Below are 23,446 nucleotides of genomic sequence, written 5' to 3' on the forward strand. Positions count from 1 at the left end.
GACATGGAAGATAATGTACAATGTTGAGCCTGAAAGCTGCTTTTTGTTTCAGTTACTTTTTTTTTTAATTATCATTGAATGCTGGAACCGATTCAATCGAAATTGCTGGCCTTGTGCCAAAATTTAAGACCAAATATGAAACCAGTGTTAGTTGGACTCTAAGGTGACGAACGGGTTGATGAAATCGTTAACACACCGGACAAAGTACTCTGCGGCATTTTGTTCGTCTTTATGTTTCGTGTTCAAATTCCGCCGAGGTCGACTTTACCTTTCTTTTGTCCTTCCGGGGTAGATAAAATAAGTACCAGTTGAGCACTGGAGGTCGATGTAATCGACCTGCCCACTCCATCGACTTTAATGAAAGATGTTACAAACATCATCGACTCCCACCGTCGGAACCACCACCATCACCACGTCATCATTAATATCACTACCACTACACCGTTACAGGTAGCAAGGTACCCAGGACTTATTCTTTGTAATCATGGTACTTATTCTACCGGTCTCTTTGCCGAACCGCTAAGTTACGGGGACGTAAACACACTAGCATCAGTTGTCAAGCGAAGTTGGGGGGACACACACAAACATATACATATATATATATATATATATGTATATATATATATATATATATATATACGACGGACTTCTTTCAGTTTCCGTCTACCAAATCCACTCACAAGGCTTTTGTCGGTCCGAGGCTATAGCAGAAGACACTTGGACAAGGTGGCTGTTAAGCAAGCTACTTACCACACAGTCACTTCTAATATAGCTTGCTGTTTTAGGTATATATATATATACCTTGTTGTTTCAGATCCCGTTTTTCTTGAAAATAGGGACCTGATCAAATTAAGGAATATATTCTTCCTGATATACCCAGTTTCCACCATATCTACCCTTTCTGTCTTGACATTCTTTCTATCCGGATTAAGGTTTCTGTTTATTATCAGAGTTTTCCCCCTCCCCCTTTTCTTTTATAATTCAAAGAATGAAGTTTCAGCTTGTGTTACCTTTGTGGCCCCTTTACCTCTCCATCTCATTGCCGGTCGGTGAGATTGATAAGACGAATGTGAACTTCGAGAGACCACAGGTCGACGTTTTAAGAGAAAATAGCCGTGGGAACGGAAGGATTTTATTCCAGAAGGTAAACAGGTCTGGGTTAGCGTGCCGGGGTTGAGGTGGCGGTCGATTCACAGTTGAAGAGGAAGGAAGATAGGCCTTTTTTTCAGATGGGCCGAGTTGAAGGCCACTGCGCAACAGTCAATTTTACAATGAAAGTCCTACTTCCCACAACAGGTGGAGAGCTCCTTCAGCGTTCGATGTTTACCCATAATTCATTGCCTGTAACGGTCTGTTGCCAGAAATTTAGCCCAGATTTCCGGTTTTTGAGTAACTTCGTCTCTCTCCCTTCCACTTACCCATCGGACACCAAAATTACTGGTGATAAAACTGGTGATTGATGATGATGACGATGCTGACGATGCTGCTGTTGATGTTGATGATGATGTTGATGATGAAGACTATGATGGAGGTTGTGATAATGGTACTGATGATGGCGATGATGATGATGATGCACAGGAATTTCGTCGAATATGCACGAAGATTTATAGAGTGGTGGTTGTGGGTAGGGTGTTTCTGCAGGCGAAATATAAACGTGTGGCGGCGGCCATCTTGTTATTTCGCTGACGACATTGAGTGTATAAGGGGGGGAAAAGGAGTGTTTTACCCGGTGGGAGCCGAACCAGTGTTGAATGTGCAGGGTTAGGTAGGTGGTGGTGGTGGTGGTGGTGGTTTGGGAAAGGGGAGAGGTTGGATGGATTGGCGTGGTGGTGTTGCGTTGTAGTGGTTGTGATATAAGAGGAGGTGGGGGGTGGCGGCGGCGGTTGTGACGATTTGGATAGAGGAAATGACAGAGATGGTAGAATGAGGATCGTCGTGGTGGTGGTGGTGGTGGTGGTGATGGCGATAGTGGTGGTGGTGGTCGAAGCGAGGATGGTGGTGTTGGCGAGGGTGAAGATGGTGGTGATGGCGATTGTGGTGGTAGTGGCGAGGGTGGAGATGGCAATTGTGGTGGTGGTGATGGTGATAGTGGTGATGGTGATAGTGGTGGTGGTCATAGCGAGGATGGTGGAGGTGGTGGCGACGAGGGTCGTGGTGGCGGGTGGTGATGGCGATATTGGTGGCGGTGAGGGTGGTGGTAGTGGAAGTGACGTTGATGGTAATGGTGACGGTGGAGGTGGTGGTGGTGGTAATGGTATTAACGATGACGGCGGTGGTGTCGGCGGTGGTGATGGCGGTGTGAATGGTGGTGCTGACTGTGGGAGCCGATGATGATTGCAACATTTTTCATTAAGCTAATGGAGTTGCCTTTCTTTTTTTATTTTATTTCATGTTTGGTGAGATATTGTTGTTGTTGTTATTATTTGTAGCTGTGGTTGTGGTGGGAGTAGTGGTTATTGTTGTTATCGCCGTTGTTCTAGTGATGGTAAGGTGGTGGTAGTTGAAGTGGTGGTGTTGGTGGTAGTATGGTGATAGGGAGGTTGGCGGTTGTGATGTGGGGTTTTTGCTGTCCTCGATATATAGCAATATCTATAATAATGCTAGTAGTAGTATTGGTGGTGGTTGTGGTGATAGTAGTAGTGGTGGTGGTAGTAGTAATGGAGGTGGTGGTGGTAGTGATAGTAGATGTAGGAGTATTGGTAGTAATAGTGGTGGTGATGGTGGTAGTAGTAGTAGTAGTAGCAGTAGTAGTGGTGGTAGTAGTAGTGGAGGTTGTGGTGGTGGTAGTGATAGTAGTGGTGGTAGTGGTGGTGGTGGTTGCTATTGTTATTACTGCTGCTCCTAGTCTTCCTCTGCTGCGTTTGCAGTTGACTGGAGATATATATATATTAATGTTGCTGTTGCTACAACTGCTGCTGCTGCTGTTACTGATGATGATGATGCTGCTGATGATGATGCTGCTGATGATGATGATGAGGATGATGTTACTGATGATGGTGGTGGTGGTGGTGGTGGTTATGGTGATACTGGGGTGTGAGAAGAGGCAGTTAAAAAGGGTGTAGTTGTGGGTGAAGTGGGGGGTAGGTGGTGGTGGTGGAGGAGGTGGTAACGACAGTGGTGGTGGTGGTGGTGGTGGTGAGAGGACCTCGAAATCATTGAAGCGTAAAGCTGCTGCTTATGTTGCTGTCGTGACAGCAACGCCACCAACAGCAGCAGCAGCAGCAAATAAGAATAATGGTGGCGTGGATCAACCATCATAATCATCGTCGTCGTCGTCGTCGTCGTCATCATCATCGTCGTCATCATCATCGTCGGCAGCAGCAGCAGCAGCACGACGATGAAGCAAGGCAAGCTAGATAGAAACAGTGATTCTGATGTCAACGAATACAGTAGCAATGATGATGATGATGATGATGATGACGACGTCGGCAATCACAACCATGACGACCATGACACTATAGTGCACGCACGCGCGCGCGAAAGAGATGATGATGATGATGATGATGATGATGATGGTAGTGATCGTGATGTCCACCATGTTGATGTTATTGGCAAGATGTCAACACTGAACCATGAGAGATAAACTCAAAAAACAACACCATCAACTAATTAAATTGCGGTGACTGGTTTCTGAAGGAAGATTGGGGGGGGGGGGGAGGGGGTCCATTGTTGCTGTTACTGTTAGTGTTATTGTTTGTTGTTGTTGTTGTTGTTGTTGTGGTGGTGGTGGTGGTTGATGTGACGGCGATCTCATAGTCTCACGATGGCGGCAGTTGTTTGCAAACGAGGCAACATAAAGGAAAAAAAAACCCTGTGTGTGTGTGTGTGTGTGTGTGTGTGTGTGTGTGTGTGTATGTATGTGTGCAAGAAAAGGTCATGAAAACGAAAGGTATTTTTTATTTTACTTTTTTTTTTTTTAAGTCTTTCAGTCATTGAATTGCGGACATGCTGGAGCAAAACTTTGAAGAGTTTTGATCAGATTGGTATTAGTGATTATTATTATTATTATTATTATTTAAAAAAAATTTGGGTACTATTAGATCGATCATTTTCTCTTTTTTTTTTTTTTTTTTGCCGAAATGTTAAATGATAGCATAGCAACGCAAACAAAGTATCAGTCCACTGCAAACGTGCAGAAGTATGCAGAATCTCTGTGTGTGTATATGTATGTATATATATATATATATATATATATATATAGTTATTAATATTTCTAAGTCTCTCTAAAGGAGACTACGGCAGCGGTACTGGAAATTAATAGTTATCGCCAAGCCAACATGGCAGTCGCAAAGTTAGGACGAAAGCTGCCGTGAATTAGCTCCAAGAAGCCATCGCCTCTAGCTAGCTATGTGACAATATGGCGGGCCTCACGAATTATCAAATTCACAGAAGAAGGATTATACTCGAACCAAGGTGTATGGTACCGCACAGTGGGACTAAACCTGAAACCACGTGGGTGTGAATACATATATATACTTGTGCATATATGTATTCAGTTATTTTTAAAAAGCGCGCGCGCGTGTTAGTAAGATATAAGCACTAGCTGTTAGGTTGACAGAAACATCTGTACATTGAGATATGTGCGTGTACACGCACACATGCAATTCACACACATACACGCAGATACACACAAAATATACATATACACACGCAGACACACATAAAATACACATACACACGAGTTGACTTTGTTTTCTGTCTAATAGTTCATCTGCTAATGTATTATAAGCTAAAATTAATATCTATATACAAATGTCTGCAATTTTTGTATGTGTTGTATATGCGTGTATATATATATTCACACGCACATGCACACACACACACACACATACGCACACACATGTATGTATAGCACATGTGTAAAAAACTACATATATATATATATATATATATATGCTTATCTCTCTTTTTTTCTTTTTCTCTTTCTCTCTCTCTCTCTCTGTATATTCATATATACATACAGAAAATATTATCAATCGAGTATGTTTGTATCTGATAGATACAAATTCAGGCGCTCCACCTCACACATGTATGTATAGTATACACACATACATACACAAACACACACACACACACACACTCATATATATATGTGTGTGTGTGTGTGTGTGTGTGTGTGTGTGTACATATATACATACAGAACATATCTATTATCAATTATGTATGTTTGTGTGTGTATGCACATATCAAATGGATACACACACACACAAACACACAAGCATATGCGTCGCTGCATATATATATATATAGAGAGAATAGCTGCATACGATAATGTTGAACCAGGAGCGCTCCTTGAAGATCACGCTAACACACCTCCGCCCCACCCCCACCTTGCACCGCCTCCTCCATCATCATACGCTTTTGACTTTGAACCATGGAAACCCACTTTTATATGCAGATCCCTAAGGCCCACACATGGTGACAATTATGTGATGTGTGACGAGTTTGACTACACTAACCCCACAAGGGGCCGTCATCAGATCGAATTGTGTTCGGTCGAGCAGAACACGCCGTTCTTCTCTCTCTCAGATTGCAAAGATATGCTCAACTTGGAGGGGGGGGGGTGTTCGAGGTAAGACGGGGGTGAGGGTGAAGTGTCTGTGAGATTAATAGTGAGAATGATGCGCATGTGCGACTACATTATATATGTACGCGCGTGCGAGTGTACGCGCCTGCGAGTGTATCTGTCTGTGCGCTGGTCTGTGCGGTCAAGTGTGGTGTGTATGTGTCATATATATATATATATATATATATATATATATATATATATATACATACATATATACACATATATATATACATACATATATACACATATATACACACACACATATATATATATATATATATATATATACATATATACACACACAAATATATATATATATATATATATATATATATAGACATATATATCTATATATGTACATACCTGCATGTGTGTGTGATTACATACTTGTAAACGTATATGCATGCGTATATGTGCGCTTGTATTAAACACACATACATACACACACACAGACACACACATACATACGTGCTATATGTGCGTCGAGTATAATGTTATGAAACGATGGTTATCTAAACAAATAAGTTTAAAAAGTCATCAGAAAGTTTTATACTATATATATATATATATATATATATATATATATATTGCATACATACATATATACACATACAAACATACATAGATGTATTGTTTAGTAACAGTTTGATTCAGCTCCACGAATCTGACTCGTCAGACGCGCACAGCCAAAGTTATATATATATATATATATATATATATATATATATATATATATATATATATATATATATATATATATATATATATATATATATATATATATATATATATATATATATATATATAGTGGCTGTGTGGTAAGTAGCTGGCTTACCAACCATATGGTTCCGGGTTCATTGCCACTGCGTGGAATCTTGGGCAAATGTCTTCTAATATAGCCTCGGGCGGAACAAAGCCTTGTGAGTGGATTTGGTAGACGGAAACTGAAAGAACCCCGTCGTATATATGTGTATATATATATATATATATATATATATATATGTGCGTGTATATGTTTGTGTGCCTGTGTTTGTCCCCCACCAACATCGCTTGACAATCGATGGTGGTGTATTTACGTCCCCGTAACTTAGCGGTTCGGCAAAATAGATCGATAGAATAAGTACTAGGCTTACAAAGAATAAGTACTGGGGTCGATTTACTCGACTAAAGGCAGTGCTCCAGCATGGCCGGAGTCAAATGACTGAAACAAGTAAAGGAGTAAAAGAGTATATATATATTATATTATATATATATATTATACTTACATATAATATATATATATTTATATAATTTATAATATATATATGTATATGATATATATACCATACATATATCTTTTATATATCTTATACATATATTATATATACATATATATATTATATATACATATATATATATTATATATATATAATCTTTTATATACATACATACATGTATATATATATATACATATATATATAATCTTTTATATACATACATGTATATATATATATATATATATATATATATATATATATATATACACACACACGTATATGTTTGTGTGTGTGAGTGTGTACAAGCACACACGCAAATTACACACATATATTTCTGTACAACCGTGCAGTAAATAATAAAAACAACAACCAAAATACAAACAACATATAAAACAATATAGAAAAGAAGACGGAGTTGATAGTCACCTTTTCCTGTTGTTGTTGCATTTGCTTCATTAGTAAATTCTTTTTTTTATCTTTACATCGCTTGTTCTGGAACCAAACGCGTATAACCCGGGGACTGAGGCCAGTCATTTCGACTAGTTGTTCCTTCATTAGAGCGTCCGGCCGTGGGTTGGCATTGTAACAGGTGCGCAGTGTGTGGAGTTGCTTTTCGTTTAGGACTGTTCGAACGCGTGTAGTTTTCTGCTCTGTCTTGTGAACATGTGGTCGCATTCCACCGGTTCTGTTGCTTGACATCTGTTCGGCTCGTCCTGTACATATATATATATATATTTATATTCATATTTACATTTAAGTATGTAGATATGTATGTGTGTGTGTGTGTATGCACAGAATTCTAAAAATATAAAAAAAATACAAAGACAAAAGACCAACAAAGAAATAGGTTCACGCTCAGGGAAAATGACCGGAATATGTGTATAAGTGTGTGTGTGTGTGTGTGTGTGTGTGTGTGTGTGTGTGTCTGTATGTACATATATATATAAATATCATTATTATTTAAGAGGCATAATATGTTTATGTGATACGAGTATGCCAAATTGTTTTTTTTAACACGTCTGGTGTCCTAGCATCATCAACAGATGTGTTAAAAACATTGCTTGGCATGCTCTCAGCACATGAAACTAATAGTAGCACATAAATACATATACTGTGCTTATTAAATAATATTTATATCTCACCGGATGGAATACATTTTTGTCGATCTTATCACCATGGAACAGTACACCACACGCTAGAAATAGACGCCAATACCACCTTAAAACTCCGAAAAATAAATCATGGGCTGTAGTCGAGCAAAAGAAAGATAGTGATTTAAACTTTTGGTTAAACGTGTACAAGTTCCCTTTTCAAGCTTAAAATAAAATAAAAAAATTATTCCTACTTCTATCTTCAGTTTTATTTTTTATCGGAGTTTTAAGGTGGTACTAGCATCTTTTGGCGTCTATTTCTAGCGCGCGGAGAAGCTTATAGCCAATCCCTCGTTATAATTATATATATTATAATTATTATTATAATATATATATATATAGATATATATATATATATATATATATATATATATATATATATATATGTATGTGTAATATATATGTACATGTATGATATATATATATATATATATATATATATATATATATATATATATATATATATACATTTGCTGTACACATATATGTACGTTAATAATCACACACACATGCACACATCTCTGTGTATGCACACGCGCACGCACGAGTGCTTGCCTATACTTGTGCGGCTGTGTGTGTGGGCGCGCGTGTGTTTTCAGGATAAAAAATGCTTGCTTTTAAATACCAATGAAAACAGTAAATAGGACAATTAGAAGAGAATCGTTAAAAACATTAGACAAATGAATTACAGAATTGGTTTCGTCTCTTTACGTCTCGATTTAAAACCACCACCGTTGTCTATTTGCTTTTATCCATCAGGAGTCTATAACATCACGTACCAGTAAAGTACTGGGGTCGACTTAATCAGCTCACCCTTTCAATGTTCAGATTTCTGGCATTGTTCTCATGTTTTAGAATCAATTATTGCTATTTTGTCATTATGTAATTTTTAGTGTTACTTTGGGACGTATGAAATAGTTGGTATAAATCTAATAAACTCCACATTCACCACACACACACACATACACACAAGTACACAAAGGGGCTCACATGCACACTTATTTTATATTCTCTTAGTGTTTTACTAACTTCGGTCACTAACCGACTGTGGCCATGCTGGGGCACGCCCTTCAATATCATAGAATGACCACACTATCTGACTGTAATATTTCCGACCTGAACCACTAAAACGGCGTCTATATGGTTACTCATCCTGCTAAAAATAGCATATAGATTTCTTTCATATGACACCCTTATTGCCTTAAAAATCATTGTGTATCGAACAATTTAGTTTCAAATGTACCATGTTTGACAATCTGTCGGGATGGTCACGGTGGAAGATTTTTCACCATAGGTCATGGATTTAATAAAGCACTTATTATTTTTTTTGTTATTTAATTTTATCTTGGAACTATATTACGAATGGACTTAAACTCTCTTTACCATACTTGCTCAATGCAAAGTTGTCGTGGCCCAGGTTCTGCCAAGAAATTTCAAGTCTCAAGGAAAATTGAGTTGAAACCATTCTCCAAAGTGGGATGGAATTGCAACTTTAAACATCTTCTGCTGGGGTGACAACCTCAACTATCTACTTGTTAATGGGTTGATCTGGAGTTAAACAAGATCAATAAGATATATTAGTAACAATATTGATTTTCTAACCTGTACACAATACCCATTAATTGTGTTGGTGGTGGGGAATAATCACTCGAATAAATGGATTCCTTGTACTTGAAATCTGTGCGACTTCTATTTCCTCGTACTTGAACTCGTATGCGGCCCCTACTTATATTAATAATCTCTACTTAAACTGGTAATTGTATTTGTGGCCCTTACATGAAATAATGATTATTTTATCGACCCACTGAATGAACTGATACTTATAATAGTGGCCTAAAGACTCCTTCATTTACTGGTGAGTGACCCCCTAATTGAACGCATTACCGATTCTTGTTTGGACTGGTACTCAGTTTAGCGACGACTGATGCATGTGAATCAGAGCAGAGCTAGGCTGGAGCCGAAATTAGGATTGAAAAGAACGCAACAAAAACCCGGAAGTTATTTTTTCCGATACTCTATTGATCCTGCTAATCCATACTGCCCTTATAATAATAATAATAATAATAATAATAATAATAATAATGATAGTAAGGAAAACACTCGGCGAGAAATGGAAGAAAATTTGAAGAAAGAAGAAAAAAAAAATCAACATAATAATAATAATATTAATCCTTTCTACTATAGGCACAAAGCCTGAAATTTGGGGGAGGGGAGGGGAGGGGAAGGGGACAGCCGATTACACTGACCCCAGTACTTGACTGGCTCTCAATTTATCGACCCTGAAAGGACGAAAGGCAAAGTCGACCTCGGCCGAATTCGAACTCACAACCTAAAGACGGACGAAATGACGATAAGTATTTCGCCCGACCGGCTAACGGTTCTGCAAATAATAATAATAAGAAGAATACAAAGTGCAATAATCTATGGTGGTGTTTAACTTTTTGCTCAATTTGATTTCTTTTGAACCAACAATCTTCCATTTTCTTTTAATCTTTCATAAAATAATCAATGGCAATCATTCACTGATTTCAACTTTATTCTTACCAGCCATCTGTAGTCCCTGACCCATTCGTCCTTCTCCGCTACTGTTAGAACTCCCATTGGAATGCAAGTTATTGTTGCTTGTAGTTGTGTTGCCATTGGCATCTGTTACACCACCTGAATTTCCGTTTTGGTTCACGGAAGATGCTCTCTCGACAACATCGTGATCCGACTTGCAGAAAAGTCCGTCTTCCCTCAGTGCAAACTCATCTCCTGGAATCAGCTGACGGCTGCATGCAACGCACCGAAAACAGTCAATATGGTAGATTTTACTTTTGGCACGCATTACAAAATCGTTCCGACTAAACCCAAGACCACATTTGGCACATTTTGTACCAAATAACCTGAAAAAGAGAGAAAAAGAAAAAAAATGTAATATACCAAAATATATAAAAATTCCAAAACAAGTGTGTGTGTGTGTGTGTGTGTGTGTGTGTGTGTGTGTGTGTGTGTGTGTGTGTGTGTGTGTGTGTGTGTCTCTGTGTGTGTGTGTCTCTGTGTGTGTGTGTGTCTCGGTGTGTGTGTGTGTGTGTGTGTGTGTGTGTGTGTGTGTGGTTTATTTAAATGGTCCAGTGACCTGTTACTCTGGAGTTTCAATAGGGGATTCACACAAGCGAGGCAGGGTAGAAAAATATGTCACACTACATAACTGGCTGACACTTTAGATAAACAGATAATTCAACCGGCTTAAACGGGCCATTGCACTCCACATTCGAATTGAGTACTTCTCCGAATAGTTACCCAACAAAGGATATATATATATATATATATATATATATATATATATATATATATAGGAGAGTATTGTAGTTCGCTTGAAGCATTCATCTGTCTCCCTAACCAACTATTTTCCAATCATCATCTGTGAAACGAATATTTTATTTTGCTACTCTCATCCAGCATCTTGTTGATGAAAGCGGCGTGTACAAGTATAATTTTGTATGCAACATTATGTGATGCCTCTAGGCTGGTTCAACCGGTTAGACGAGTTTAAAAAAAAAAATGATAGACGAAACTTCAAGTCCTAGTATTCTTGATCTTCAGAATAAATTTCTTCTGTCTGAAGTGTTGAATCACCCTATCAGTAAATGTTTCGTTATTATTCGTTAACTTATTTTGAAGAAATAACATTATTTCATTTTTCTGTATGGAATTTAAATAGATAGATAGATATATAGATAATAGATAGACACTGATAGATAGATAGATAGATAGATAGATAGATAGATGTATGTATATATATATATATATATATATATATATATATATATATAGATGATAGACACTGATACATAGATAGATAGTCACTGATACATAGATAGATGGATAGACCTGAGAGATAGATAGATAGGCACTGATAGATTGATAGACAGACATTGACAGCTAGATAGATAGAATGATAGACAGACACTGACAGGTAGATAGACACACACACAGACAGATACATAGACAGATAGACAGAAGCGTGAAGCTGTCAGATAGATAGATAAAGTCACAATGCATGACATACGTGTTGATGCTTAAATCAGCCCTTTTGAACCCTCAAGAAAGCCGTTTCAGCCACGAGCATCCCATTTCTTAGGTGAGACAACATCAATCTCCGCCTACACTAACCTATATCGAGCAAATGTTCTTCTCTGTATAAAGAGAGTAGGATATGATTTCAAGGAGCGCTGGCTGTTATTTCTTGCAGGTTAAGTAACCACGTAGAGAAAATTCCATGTGCTTTGCAGTGGTGGCTGTATTGGTGTTGGTGTTTGCAATAGTGGTGAGCTGAGAAGAGGTTTTGATCATAGTAGTAGAGAGAAAGAGCGGTAGTTACGCTCGAAGGATAGCGTTGGTATAGGTGCTCTTGGCAATGAATTAGTGCCGTCGGCGGCGGTGGTGGTGGTGGTGTCGGTGGTGGTGTAACGGTAATGGTGAATGTAACAGCGCGGGAATGATCTTCACGGTGTTTGTACAACAGAAGAGTGGAGTTAGAAGTGACAGTTGTGGTGAGCGGCAACGAAATGATATACTAGTAATGATAGTAAAGGCGGTAGTAATGATAATGGTGGTGGTGGTGGTGGTGTTCCTCGGCGTCATAATGTTGGTGTTAACAACAATAATAATGTTCGTTTAGTATAATGTCAGCCATATTTCTGTTTATTGATGTCATAAATTAAATAGTATTAGAGATGTAGACATGTTTGGAGAACGGCAATTATCACCGTACATGTGGGTTAGCCTGTGTTTGTTGGGTGTGTCTTGGTCTGGGAGGTCGCGTCTATGTGTGTGCACATGTATGTGTGCATATATATATATATATGTGTATGTGTGTGTGTGTGTGTATATATATATATATATATATATATGTGTGTGTGTGTGTGTGTGTGTGTGTGTAAATATGTATGCATGTATATATATATAAATGTAAGTATACAAATATAAATCTTTCTCTCCATGTATACATGCATATACATATATACACATACATATACATACATATGTAGAGGAAGAGACAGAGAGACTTATATATGCCTTGTAATATATATCTAAATACACACAGACATATGTACACGTGTATTCATATACATGTAAACATATATATATATATATATATATATATATATATATATATATATACATGCATACATATGTACATATACACACACATATGTATTTACATATATTAAGCATGTATTGTGTTGTGTATATATATGTGTGTATATGTGTGTTAATAATGCGCACAAGTATGTACGTATGTGTGTATGTATGTATGTATGTATGTATGTATTGAAGCATGTATGTGCACATATTGCAATGGATTTGGAGGGTGAGGGTGATGGTATAGATTTGAAGTGTAAATTGACACCCATGGGGCGATACCGAAGGCAGGAGGGAGTGAGATGAGTGGAGTGAGATAGAGAGAGGGAGAGAGAGAGAATAAGTTAGCAGGAAGAATAGGAGCTGTAGGAAGGCGTCCAGGTAGAAAAAAAAACGATATGGGCGACTAGCTTAGCAAAAACGAAACCCGATACGACTACATATACATATAAGTGTGTGTATATGTGTGTGTGTGTGTGTGTGTGTTCAAATATTTATTTATCCTACGCATTAGAGATAGTTCCATGACCTTTTCGTTATTAGATATCTTGAAAACATTGTGGATCAACTCTGTTGAGACTGTAGGGAAGCGGAGGAGTTGATGCCTTTCACATGGGATACGTAATGTTACTATAGACAAACCAAGGTAAGATGCATGCATAAACGAAGGGGTGCAGAAAAGTTCCTGGCTTTAAGGGTATTACGAAATGCCTAGATGGCGGCCCAAATTTCTGAGTTCTTTTACAGGGCATAGAAAAAATCTGAAGGGCTGCTTCAGTAAGTGTGTGAATCTGAGAGGGGAATATGTTCGTTAAAGTCATAATTAAACTGATTCTCCTGTATTTTCTTTTATGCAAAGCCAGGAACTTTACGGCAAAACCGCGCGCGTGCGTGTGCGTGTGTGCGTGTGCGTGTGCGCGTGCGTGCGTGCGCGCGTGCGTGCGCGCGCGCGTTGGTAGTGCTTCGACGAATCTTTACTTAGAGTGATTCGCAAAAGGTTCAGCTATTTATATTTTATATATTCTACCATGGCCGAACTAACATGGTTTTGAGTGTGTTCTAATTAGCAAATCGTTAAGTGTGTGTGTGTGTGTGGGGGGGGGGGGGCTGTGCATGTGTGTGGAACTCAGTAAACGTAATCAGTACTTTTATACTTTATATAACGTACACGTGTTTCAGGTGACCGGCAAAACCCCAAGTACGTGAGCTTGATACCCACTTACGCAACAAATGTAATCGCTCCTCCGCCTCCTCCTCCTCAGCATTACCACCAAAAGACAACGTATTGACCAAGCACACGATCCTATCTAACTTTATGATAATAGTCTAACACCGTCAGCAGTAGGAATGAAGAGTGGAACTCGTCTACTGTGCTTATACCATTTAGTAACGCCTCGCACTCTCTGCCGCACCTTTCCGATTATATATATATATATATATATATATATATATATATATATATATATATATATACACACGTGTGTGTGTGTGTGTGTGAATGAGAGAGGCGGAGAAGGGAAGAAAAATAGAGGGGGCAATTTTCCACTATTCAGTATGGAAAGCGACTACTCCGAATTTTACAGGAATGTAAAATACGCGCCTAATTGTTACGCAACATGAATCGATTTGCAGATGGCATAAATTCCAGACCATAAGCGAGCATCAAAGCCACTCACAAATATTGAACCTCGTATCTCTTGATAACCGGGCTTATGATACCATAACTGAGCGAGTGAACCAGTTGTAGGAGAGGGGAGAGAAAGGGAGAGAGAGAGAGAGAGAGAGAGAGAGAAAATGCGGTGGGGTAAGTGATTCCGTTCCTTGTGACTAAGACGATTTTTGTTACTTGATTATCATCCATACAGCAATCTAAACAGCGACATAGAAACTGAACTGACCACTTGCATCTACAGAAGCCAAAACTGTGGTCATTCAGAAATGTTAAATGACACAAAAACAGACCGGAATACAAGAATACGCCTCTCCGCGTGTCTCACATTGGTAAATCGTAATCCCACATTTATCTTGAATTTAATGAACCAATGAAGGAGACGTTACATTACAAATACCCAGCTAAAATTTCCCTTTAATCATTTACATATTAGGACATAATTAGATAATTTATGCAGGAAAAATTAAGCATTACAACATGTAAAACTTGATATGATTAGAAATACATATTTTACGTTTCGGACGTTAGTTCATCTTCAAAAACAACAAATAAGAAAAAGAAATGAGAAGAAAAGGAAACAGAAAAATTCAAAGGAAAAAGTACTGAAGGTAGAACATAGCGTAAAAAAGAGTGTATGGTCAGAACCGGAATATCAAGTTGGCAGATAGACAGCCAGACAAACAGATAGATAATATTGTTGTTTAGCCGTAGGTTAACCCCAACGAGTAAGAAGTGCAATGATTATAGACATTCCATCCATGGACATCCTGTTTTACTTTGTTTATTTATCTATATGCTATGAACCCATGACCAGATTATCAAACGTGTCCTGTATTTTGTAGCCTGAAGGGGATTCAAATACTCTTTCTGTCAGAAGAAGCGAAGCGAGCGCAAAGAAGGAGATCCGCCGCCGGCTCATCTCCATTTGTGACGCTTAGACGCGATGAATGGTTAAATGACAGTAACGGCTTCCTCTATCATATTATATATAATAAGCATCGGTAACGCGTTATGTCTTTGTCTCTTTTCACAGCAGAGAATCCGTTAATGTATATATACCCAACCGCCATCAACCCGACCAGCTCCACCATCTGCAGTCTTTACACTGGCAATCTGCTGTTATTACTGAGTTATAAAGAGTGTTGTTTATTAAGTTGCTAATGTTTTAAGAGAGAAAAATTAATCAGAAAAATCAGAAAGCTCTCTGGAATGAAATGCTTCTGTCCTTTTCATAAATAAATCGAAACGTTTGCCTAAAGTTGAGTTACTTTCTTGGATAAATAGGTAAATATTTGTCGAAAAGCGTTTTATTAGATTTCTACATACATTCCATACATGTCCTTCCCTCCTTCCCTCCCTCCTCCCTCTCTCACACACACGTAAATGTGTGCGTATACAAACATAAACCTAAATGTATAAGTGTATATATATATATATATATATATATATATATATATATATATATATATATGCAAACATGTACAAATGCACAAATAGATGTACACACGTGTATATATATATATATATATATATATATATATATATATATATATACACACACACACATATGCATATATATTTGTGTGTGAGTATATATATATATATTTACATATATATATATATTTACTTACATCTATATATATATGTATATTTATACTTACACGCACACATATATATATATATATATATATATATGTATATATATATATATATATGTATATATATATATATATATATATATATATATATATATATATATATATATGTATATTTATACTTACACGCACACATATATATACATATATATACATATACACATACACACACACACACACACATATATATATACATATACACACACACACACACATATACATATATATACATATACACATACACACACACACACATATATATATATGCATGCATACATAATTTCCATACGTTAATCTGTCTAATCATACATATACAATACTTTTATAAACATATACACATGTATAAACAACAATGTAAATATATACATATATGTATATGTGTGCACTGTTTCATACACACCCACGTATACACAGTCGAAGAATAAGTATAGGCAGGTAGATGGGTGTGGTCAACTGGAATGAGGTTTATTACATAGCTATCGCCTATTCATGTTCGAGATTCAATGAAAATAAACTTTATTATAAAGCCATAAACTAGAGGCTTTCATAACTTTGCCACAAACCGGCATAGAAACTCATTCACACTGACATGCACAGATAATTGTACACACACACACACACACACACACACACGTACATAATTATATATACGCACACATAATTGCGTAGATAATTTATCCACTACACACACCGCACATAATTGTACACACACAGACACATACACACACATGTTCACATCAGACTTCTAACTTTTGTCACAAATAGAGATAGGTACGAGCGCGCGTATATATATATATATATATATATATTATAGATCGCTAGCCACTGCACATTCTTTATTTCCTCTCCTTGTTTCTTTCTGTGGAAGCGCATGGGCTCGAAAAGTTAAATACTTTTTCACTTTCCGAGCGTTCAACTAATACATCTGTTTGCTGTCCGTGACCGGTGTTCACGTGACCGGTGTTCACGGACAGCAAACATCGTGCATGCAGCATCGTTATTCCTCCTTGTGTCTGTGAAATCTTGTATTCCTGCCGGAAGGCCTTATTCCCGCAACGCCAGCTTAATTTAATTCGTCCTTAGTCGAAAGACATCTGTTGTTATGTCCTGTTTTATTATTTTTACTGTATTTGCATAACATTGTTAGTTTTTTTCCCCCGTCCTTGTTTTTGTATACATTCGTTGCTTTCTTCCAAGGAATCTAATACTCTTAGCTTAGTTTTTCCTTGGGGTTGGCCAGGTTGGAGCAATATCGAGAATAACCAGCCGAAATTGCAAGGATAATCTGGGTCTCGACTGAAGAGAGAAAACTCCGAATGACCTGTCCTTGTTTCCTTGTATCGTAAATCTCTATGTTTTGTCCCTTTCTTGTATCAACTGTCTGGATGTTTTGCGCCCTTGTCCCATTCTGTATTATTTATACATATATAAATATAGCGGCGTACGTACAACTTGTCTCTTATATATATATATATATATATATATATATATATATATATATATATATATATATATATAAGTCAGTGCTCCAGCATGGTCGCAGTCAAATGACTGAAACAAGCAAAAGAATATAATTATGTACTTGATGTATCTGCACACACATGCTATCATTTGTCTCTTCCTTCTTACACTAGCTGGACTAGGCATGGGAAAAGTTTTTTGAGAAGTGGGGCCGCATGAAACATGGCTTATCATCTAGCGTCCTGCAGCTTGCCTGTGACTGAGGTAGACTCTGGGGATTCGATCCAGTACCGTAACAGGTCTTTCGGTTGGTTTCTTGGCAACCAGCCAAGTGAGATATTTGAGTTCTCTTCTCGGTTTTATATGTGTGTGTCTTGTTGATAAGAATAGAAATATTACTTGTATGTGACAAGAATTCGCAGTCTCATTTCATTCACTTGGGCTGTAATTCTCTAAATGTAAGGGTTTCAAACGTGTGCCTGTTATCACAGTACCAATTAACGACATAGATAACGGGGAAGGTGATAGCAGCGACAATGAAGATATCGGTGATGAACACTGACATGATGAGGATGATTATGACGACGACGACGACGATGGTTATAGCTGAAGGCAAAATGTTTTCCATTTTGACAGATAAATACTTCCTCGTTGATGTAGATGCATAGTCAGTCTACAGGGAAAATTTGGTGCAAGTTTGACCTTTGCGTCATGAAAGTTTACAACAGCCGTGTCTCCATCTTTGAAAGTGATAAATTACATTTGCTGTTCGTATCACTTTCTTAAGTGTATTAGATCTGTTACGAATAGCTTTCTTTTATAGCTGCACTTCTTCCTCCGTCTCATCCTTCCTATTCATTTTCTTTTCGTTCTTCTTCTCTTAATAGATGATTAGGGAAATCTTATCAATTGGATAAGTTTCTAATTCTGTTTTATCTTATAATCCTCTAGCGTATATTCTCATCTATCCAACATAGAATCTCTATATATATATATTTAGATTAAATGGTGTATTTAATTCTTTGTAATTCGTGACAGAGTATCTTCAAAATTCAGCCGTAGTCTAAGTAACGTTTTGTCGATCAAGTAGTTCCGCCCCATTTTTTATGTCCATCATGCTTCTCACTTCACTTCCGATATTGATATAATGAAAGAAAAATATGCTTCTTATTTCTTATTCTTATTTTCAACTTTAATATGAAAGAAAATATTCTGTACTGATCCTGACTGAATGCGAAGGAATTCTCTGGAGCTCGCTTTTATCTTTTTCTGCAACACTTTGATCTTTCATAATGGTTTAATAATAATAATAATAATAATAATAATAATAATAATAATAACGATAAATTTGGCACAGGCCAACTATTTTTAGAGGGTGGTTGGTTCGTCGATCACATAGACATCAGTGCTCAACAGGTACTTATTTTATCGACAAGTTTCCGCCTACCATATCCACTGACAAGGTCGGTCCGAGGTAATGGTAAAAGAGCACTCGTCCACGGTGTCACGCAGTGGGACTGAACCCGGAGCCATAACCATAACCTCCCGATAATGCACCCAAATACATACTAAACTGTCTTACAGTTTAACACCTACATATATATATATATATGTGGGGGGGGGGGGGATGCACACACAGGGATAGATGTGGTACTTTAATTAAGTTTTAGATAATTGAGGAGAGGAATCTAATCATGGATGTTTATTATGTTTGCCGTGACGTCATTTAAGACAAAATTTTGTAATTATTGGCGAAGAACGGAGAGGAAAAAAAGACATTGGTTTTTGGAGGAAATAATGAAAAGAGAATGACGGTGAGGAGGTCAAATATTGAGAGTACACGTAAACATAATATTACACCCGCGCAATCACACACACACACACACACACACACACACACACACACACATGAATGTCTAGTTGCGTATATGTACAAAACTACACACACATGCATACTTCTACTTAGATGGATAGATAGATAGATAGATAGATAGATAGAATGGCAAACTGAGAGAAGATAAGACAGACAAACAGACTGATGTATATATATATACCGAAGTAAGCACATGAAATGTACAACAAGGTGGAAAAAAGAGTACTCAAACACAAGAGGTAGAGTAATATGCTTTATTTAAAAGCAGCAGAAATATAACAAAAAAACCGTTACTCTGAGTTTCACGTTCCCGTTCATCGGACAGTTTTGTTAGAGTTTTGTTAGAAACTAACAAAACTGTCCGATGAACGGGAACGTGAAACTCAGAGTAACGGTTTTTTTTGTTATATTTCTGCTGCTTTTAAATAAAGTGTGTGTGTGTGTATATATATATATATATATATATATATATATATATATACATACACACACACACACACATGCATATATGGATACAGGACGTCACCAACGGTGCAAATTACATGAAATACGTAAACATGGAGAAAAAAATGGAGAACAAGACAAGTAAACAGAGAGAAAGGATTCTTCATCAGTTGTCGGCTGTCTATCTACTCCTGATAGATAGATAAATAGATAGATAGAGAGAGAGATAAGACAGACTCAGATAGGACGAAACACACACGCACACATATGTATGTATGTATGTATGTATGTATAAGCATGTGTTTGACCATCCAAAAGATCCGATCCACGTAACAAAATGAAAACTAGAATGGAAAGAAGTTAACAATGAAAAAAAAAAGACAAGAAAAAAGGAAAAAGAAAAGTATGTAAGCAAAATATAAAAATGAATGAAATAATGTAAACAAAAAAAAATGATTAAAAAGCAAAAAAAAAAAACATCTCTGTTAGTCGTAACTCTCAACCCCTGAATTGGGACCTACACTAAACACGCATATCTAGTCCGGCCTTGTTGGGGTTTAGAAAAATAAACTTTATAAAAATTCCTGCAGCTCGAATATCTAACATGTTGTTGTTGTTGTGGTTGTTGTTTTAGTTGTTCTTGTGTTTATTGTTATTTTCGGCTGTTTTCTACTTCCCTGCTGCTGCTGCTGCTAGTGATAATGATTATGATGATGGCGATGATGATTTCTGCTTGTGAGAAAGACGATACTTGACAGGAAGATAAGGACGAGATTAAGATAGAATGAAGAAAGATAGATAGATAGACAGATAGATAGACAGAGAGAGACGGGTAGAGGAGGTGAGGGGGAGGAGGAGAGAGAAAGAGAGACTAATAGAGAAAAAGATATATGATAGAAAGCCATACATTCTTACATACATTCATGCGTACATACATACATATATACGTACGTACGTACACATGGAAGAGTTGTATATTACACTACATTTTACGTAGGGCAATCTTCATCTCATATAGAACTCAATAGGTTGGGCAGAGTGCAAAGATATATTAACTAATTCAAATGTTATTCTCCTATCTCAGTTCAGAATGAGCTGGAGGGTTGAAGAGTACAAACATAGGTGTAAAATAGAGTAAGATCTCAAACAGACACGCACACACGGATACACATAAATGCGAAGTTTGTCCCCAAGATATAGTAGAAGATACCTCCGCAAGGTGTCACGTAGAGGGACCGAACACGGTACCATATGGTTGGGAAACAATGTTCTTGCCACCCAATCACACGTGTGCCGGTATGTATGTATGTATATATGTATCAACAGATAGAGACCACGGTATACATATAGGCACATACATACATACATACATACAAATATATATACATACATAAAGCATAAATAGACGGACGGGTATGCCACACGTTCATCGTAACATTAATTATTTAACGGAATAATTCCACTGTCGCATATTTCCTGATACTAGGAACAAATAAAATTTCCAATTTCGATGTCATCAAACATAAGACCATAAAAAAGTAAATATACAATAGAGAGAGAGAGAGAGAGAGAGAGAGAGAGAGAGAGAGAGAGAGAGAGAGAGAAGAGAGAGAGAGAGAGAAGAGAGAGCTAAATTCATATCACAATAAAAGGATTTTATATATATAAATATATATATATATATATACTCACACACACGTTTATATGCATACCCATATATACATATATATATATATAAATGCACATATATATATATGCATATATATATATATATATAAATACATATATATATTCATACATATATATATGCATATATATATGTGCATATCTATAAATATATATACACACATACTTGTATATAAAATATATGTATATGAATACATCTTATATATATATATATATATATGCATATATATATATATGTGTGTGTATATATATATATATATATATATATATATATAAGTGTACAGATTACAATGCATTTTTATATAGTGTCTATAGAAGTGCACAAAACACACACACATATATAAACTCACTTATATAGATAGATGTATATATACATATATATAGATACAAAACGATTATATATTTATATATGCATATACATGCGCACGCATATATATATATATATATATATATATATATATATATACACACACACACACACACACACACAGATACGTACATAAACATGAAGACATATACAAACACATGCACAAATATACAGACACACACACACGGGAGATAAATTAAAATGTTTAAGAATTTACTACTTCACAAATATTCAGTTTCTTTTCTTGCTACCTGAGACAAGTTTTCAGCAGTTTAGCATCTTCCCCACCACCACCACTACACACACATGCGTACACCTACGTTATAAGCACCTATAGATATATACATATACACACACGCATACGTTTGCACTCTGATATACCTGTTGGGAGAGATACATATATACACATACTCCGGTACACTGACTGCACACATTTGTACATTTTCACATATATATATATACCTGGAGCATTAGATTGTGTGTGTGTGTGTGTGTGTTTTATGTCTATTAGAGAGAAAGAGAAACAGTGTATGTTACTGTATTACGTGTATGATTGCATTCATATTAGAAATGTATGTGTCACAGTATCATCTCCAAGAGTAGTAGTAGTAGTAGTAGTAGTAGTAGTAATTACTATTATTATTAATTATTATTAAGGCGGCGAGCTGGCAGAATCGTTAGCACGCCGGGCGAAATGCTTAGCGGTATTTAGTCTGCTTCTACGTTCTGAGTTCAAATTCCGCCGAGATCGACATTGCCTTTCATTGTCGATAAATCAAGTACCTGTGAAACACTGGGGTCGATGTAATCCCCTACCCCAAAATAGCTGCCCTTGTGGCAAAATCTGAAACCAATATTATTATTATTATTATTCCAACAAGATAACAGCTCATTCTCTAACAGTACATGAAACACTGAATGTTACTACTACTACTACTACTACTACTCTCACTTCTCTTTTCCTTTAAAACTCCACGTCATCATAATTAAATGGCCCACTGGGTAATGTACTCCCAGGCATCGGAAAATGGGATAGTCCCAGCTGGGGTGATATTTATCTTAAATCTGTTTGCGTTTACACAACGACAGCAACAGCAACAACCATGTCCTCAACCACTGCTACCATCCTAAATAACGATACCTCAACAATCTTTCGATCACAATACTTCTGTTCCACCGGCACCA

At 36.9% G+C, this 23,446-nt stretch overlaps 1 protein-coding gene across 4 annotated transcripts in view; it reads right to left on the bottom strand.

The window, feature by feature from the left end:
* LOC106870615 (insulin gene enhancer protein ISL-1-like) overlaps positions 1 to 23,446 on the bottom strand; it is a 151,851-nt gene that overhangs the window by 15,568 nt on the left and 112,837 nt on the right. For all 4 annotated transcript variants that reach the window (XM_089363784.1, XM_089363783.1, XM_089363785.1 and 1 more), the window contains exons 4-5: positions 10,521 to 10,861; positions 7,252 to 7,538 (exon numbers count right to left, since the gene is read on the bottom strand). In XM_089363784.1, coding sequence (XP_089219910.1) covers positions 7,252 to 7,538; positions 10,521 to 10,861 — 628 coding nt within the window. The remainder of the gene's footprint in view (positions 1 to 7,251; positions 7,539 to 10,520; positions 10,862 to 23,446) is intronic.

The sequence above is a fragment of the Octopus bimaculoides genome, chromosome 15 (assembly GCF_046866305.1).
Source record: "Octopus bimaculoides isolate indiv1 chromosome 15, ASM4686630v1, whole genome shotgun sequence".
In the NCBI taxonomy this organism is placed as follows: Eukaryota; Metazoa; Mollusca; class Cephalopoda; order Octopoda; family Octopodidae; genus Octopus; species Octopus bimaculoides.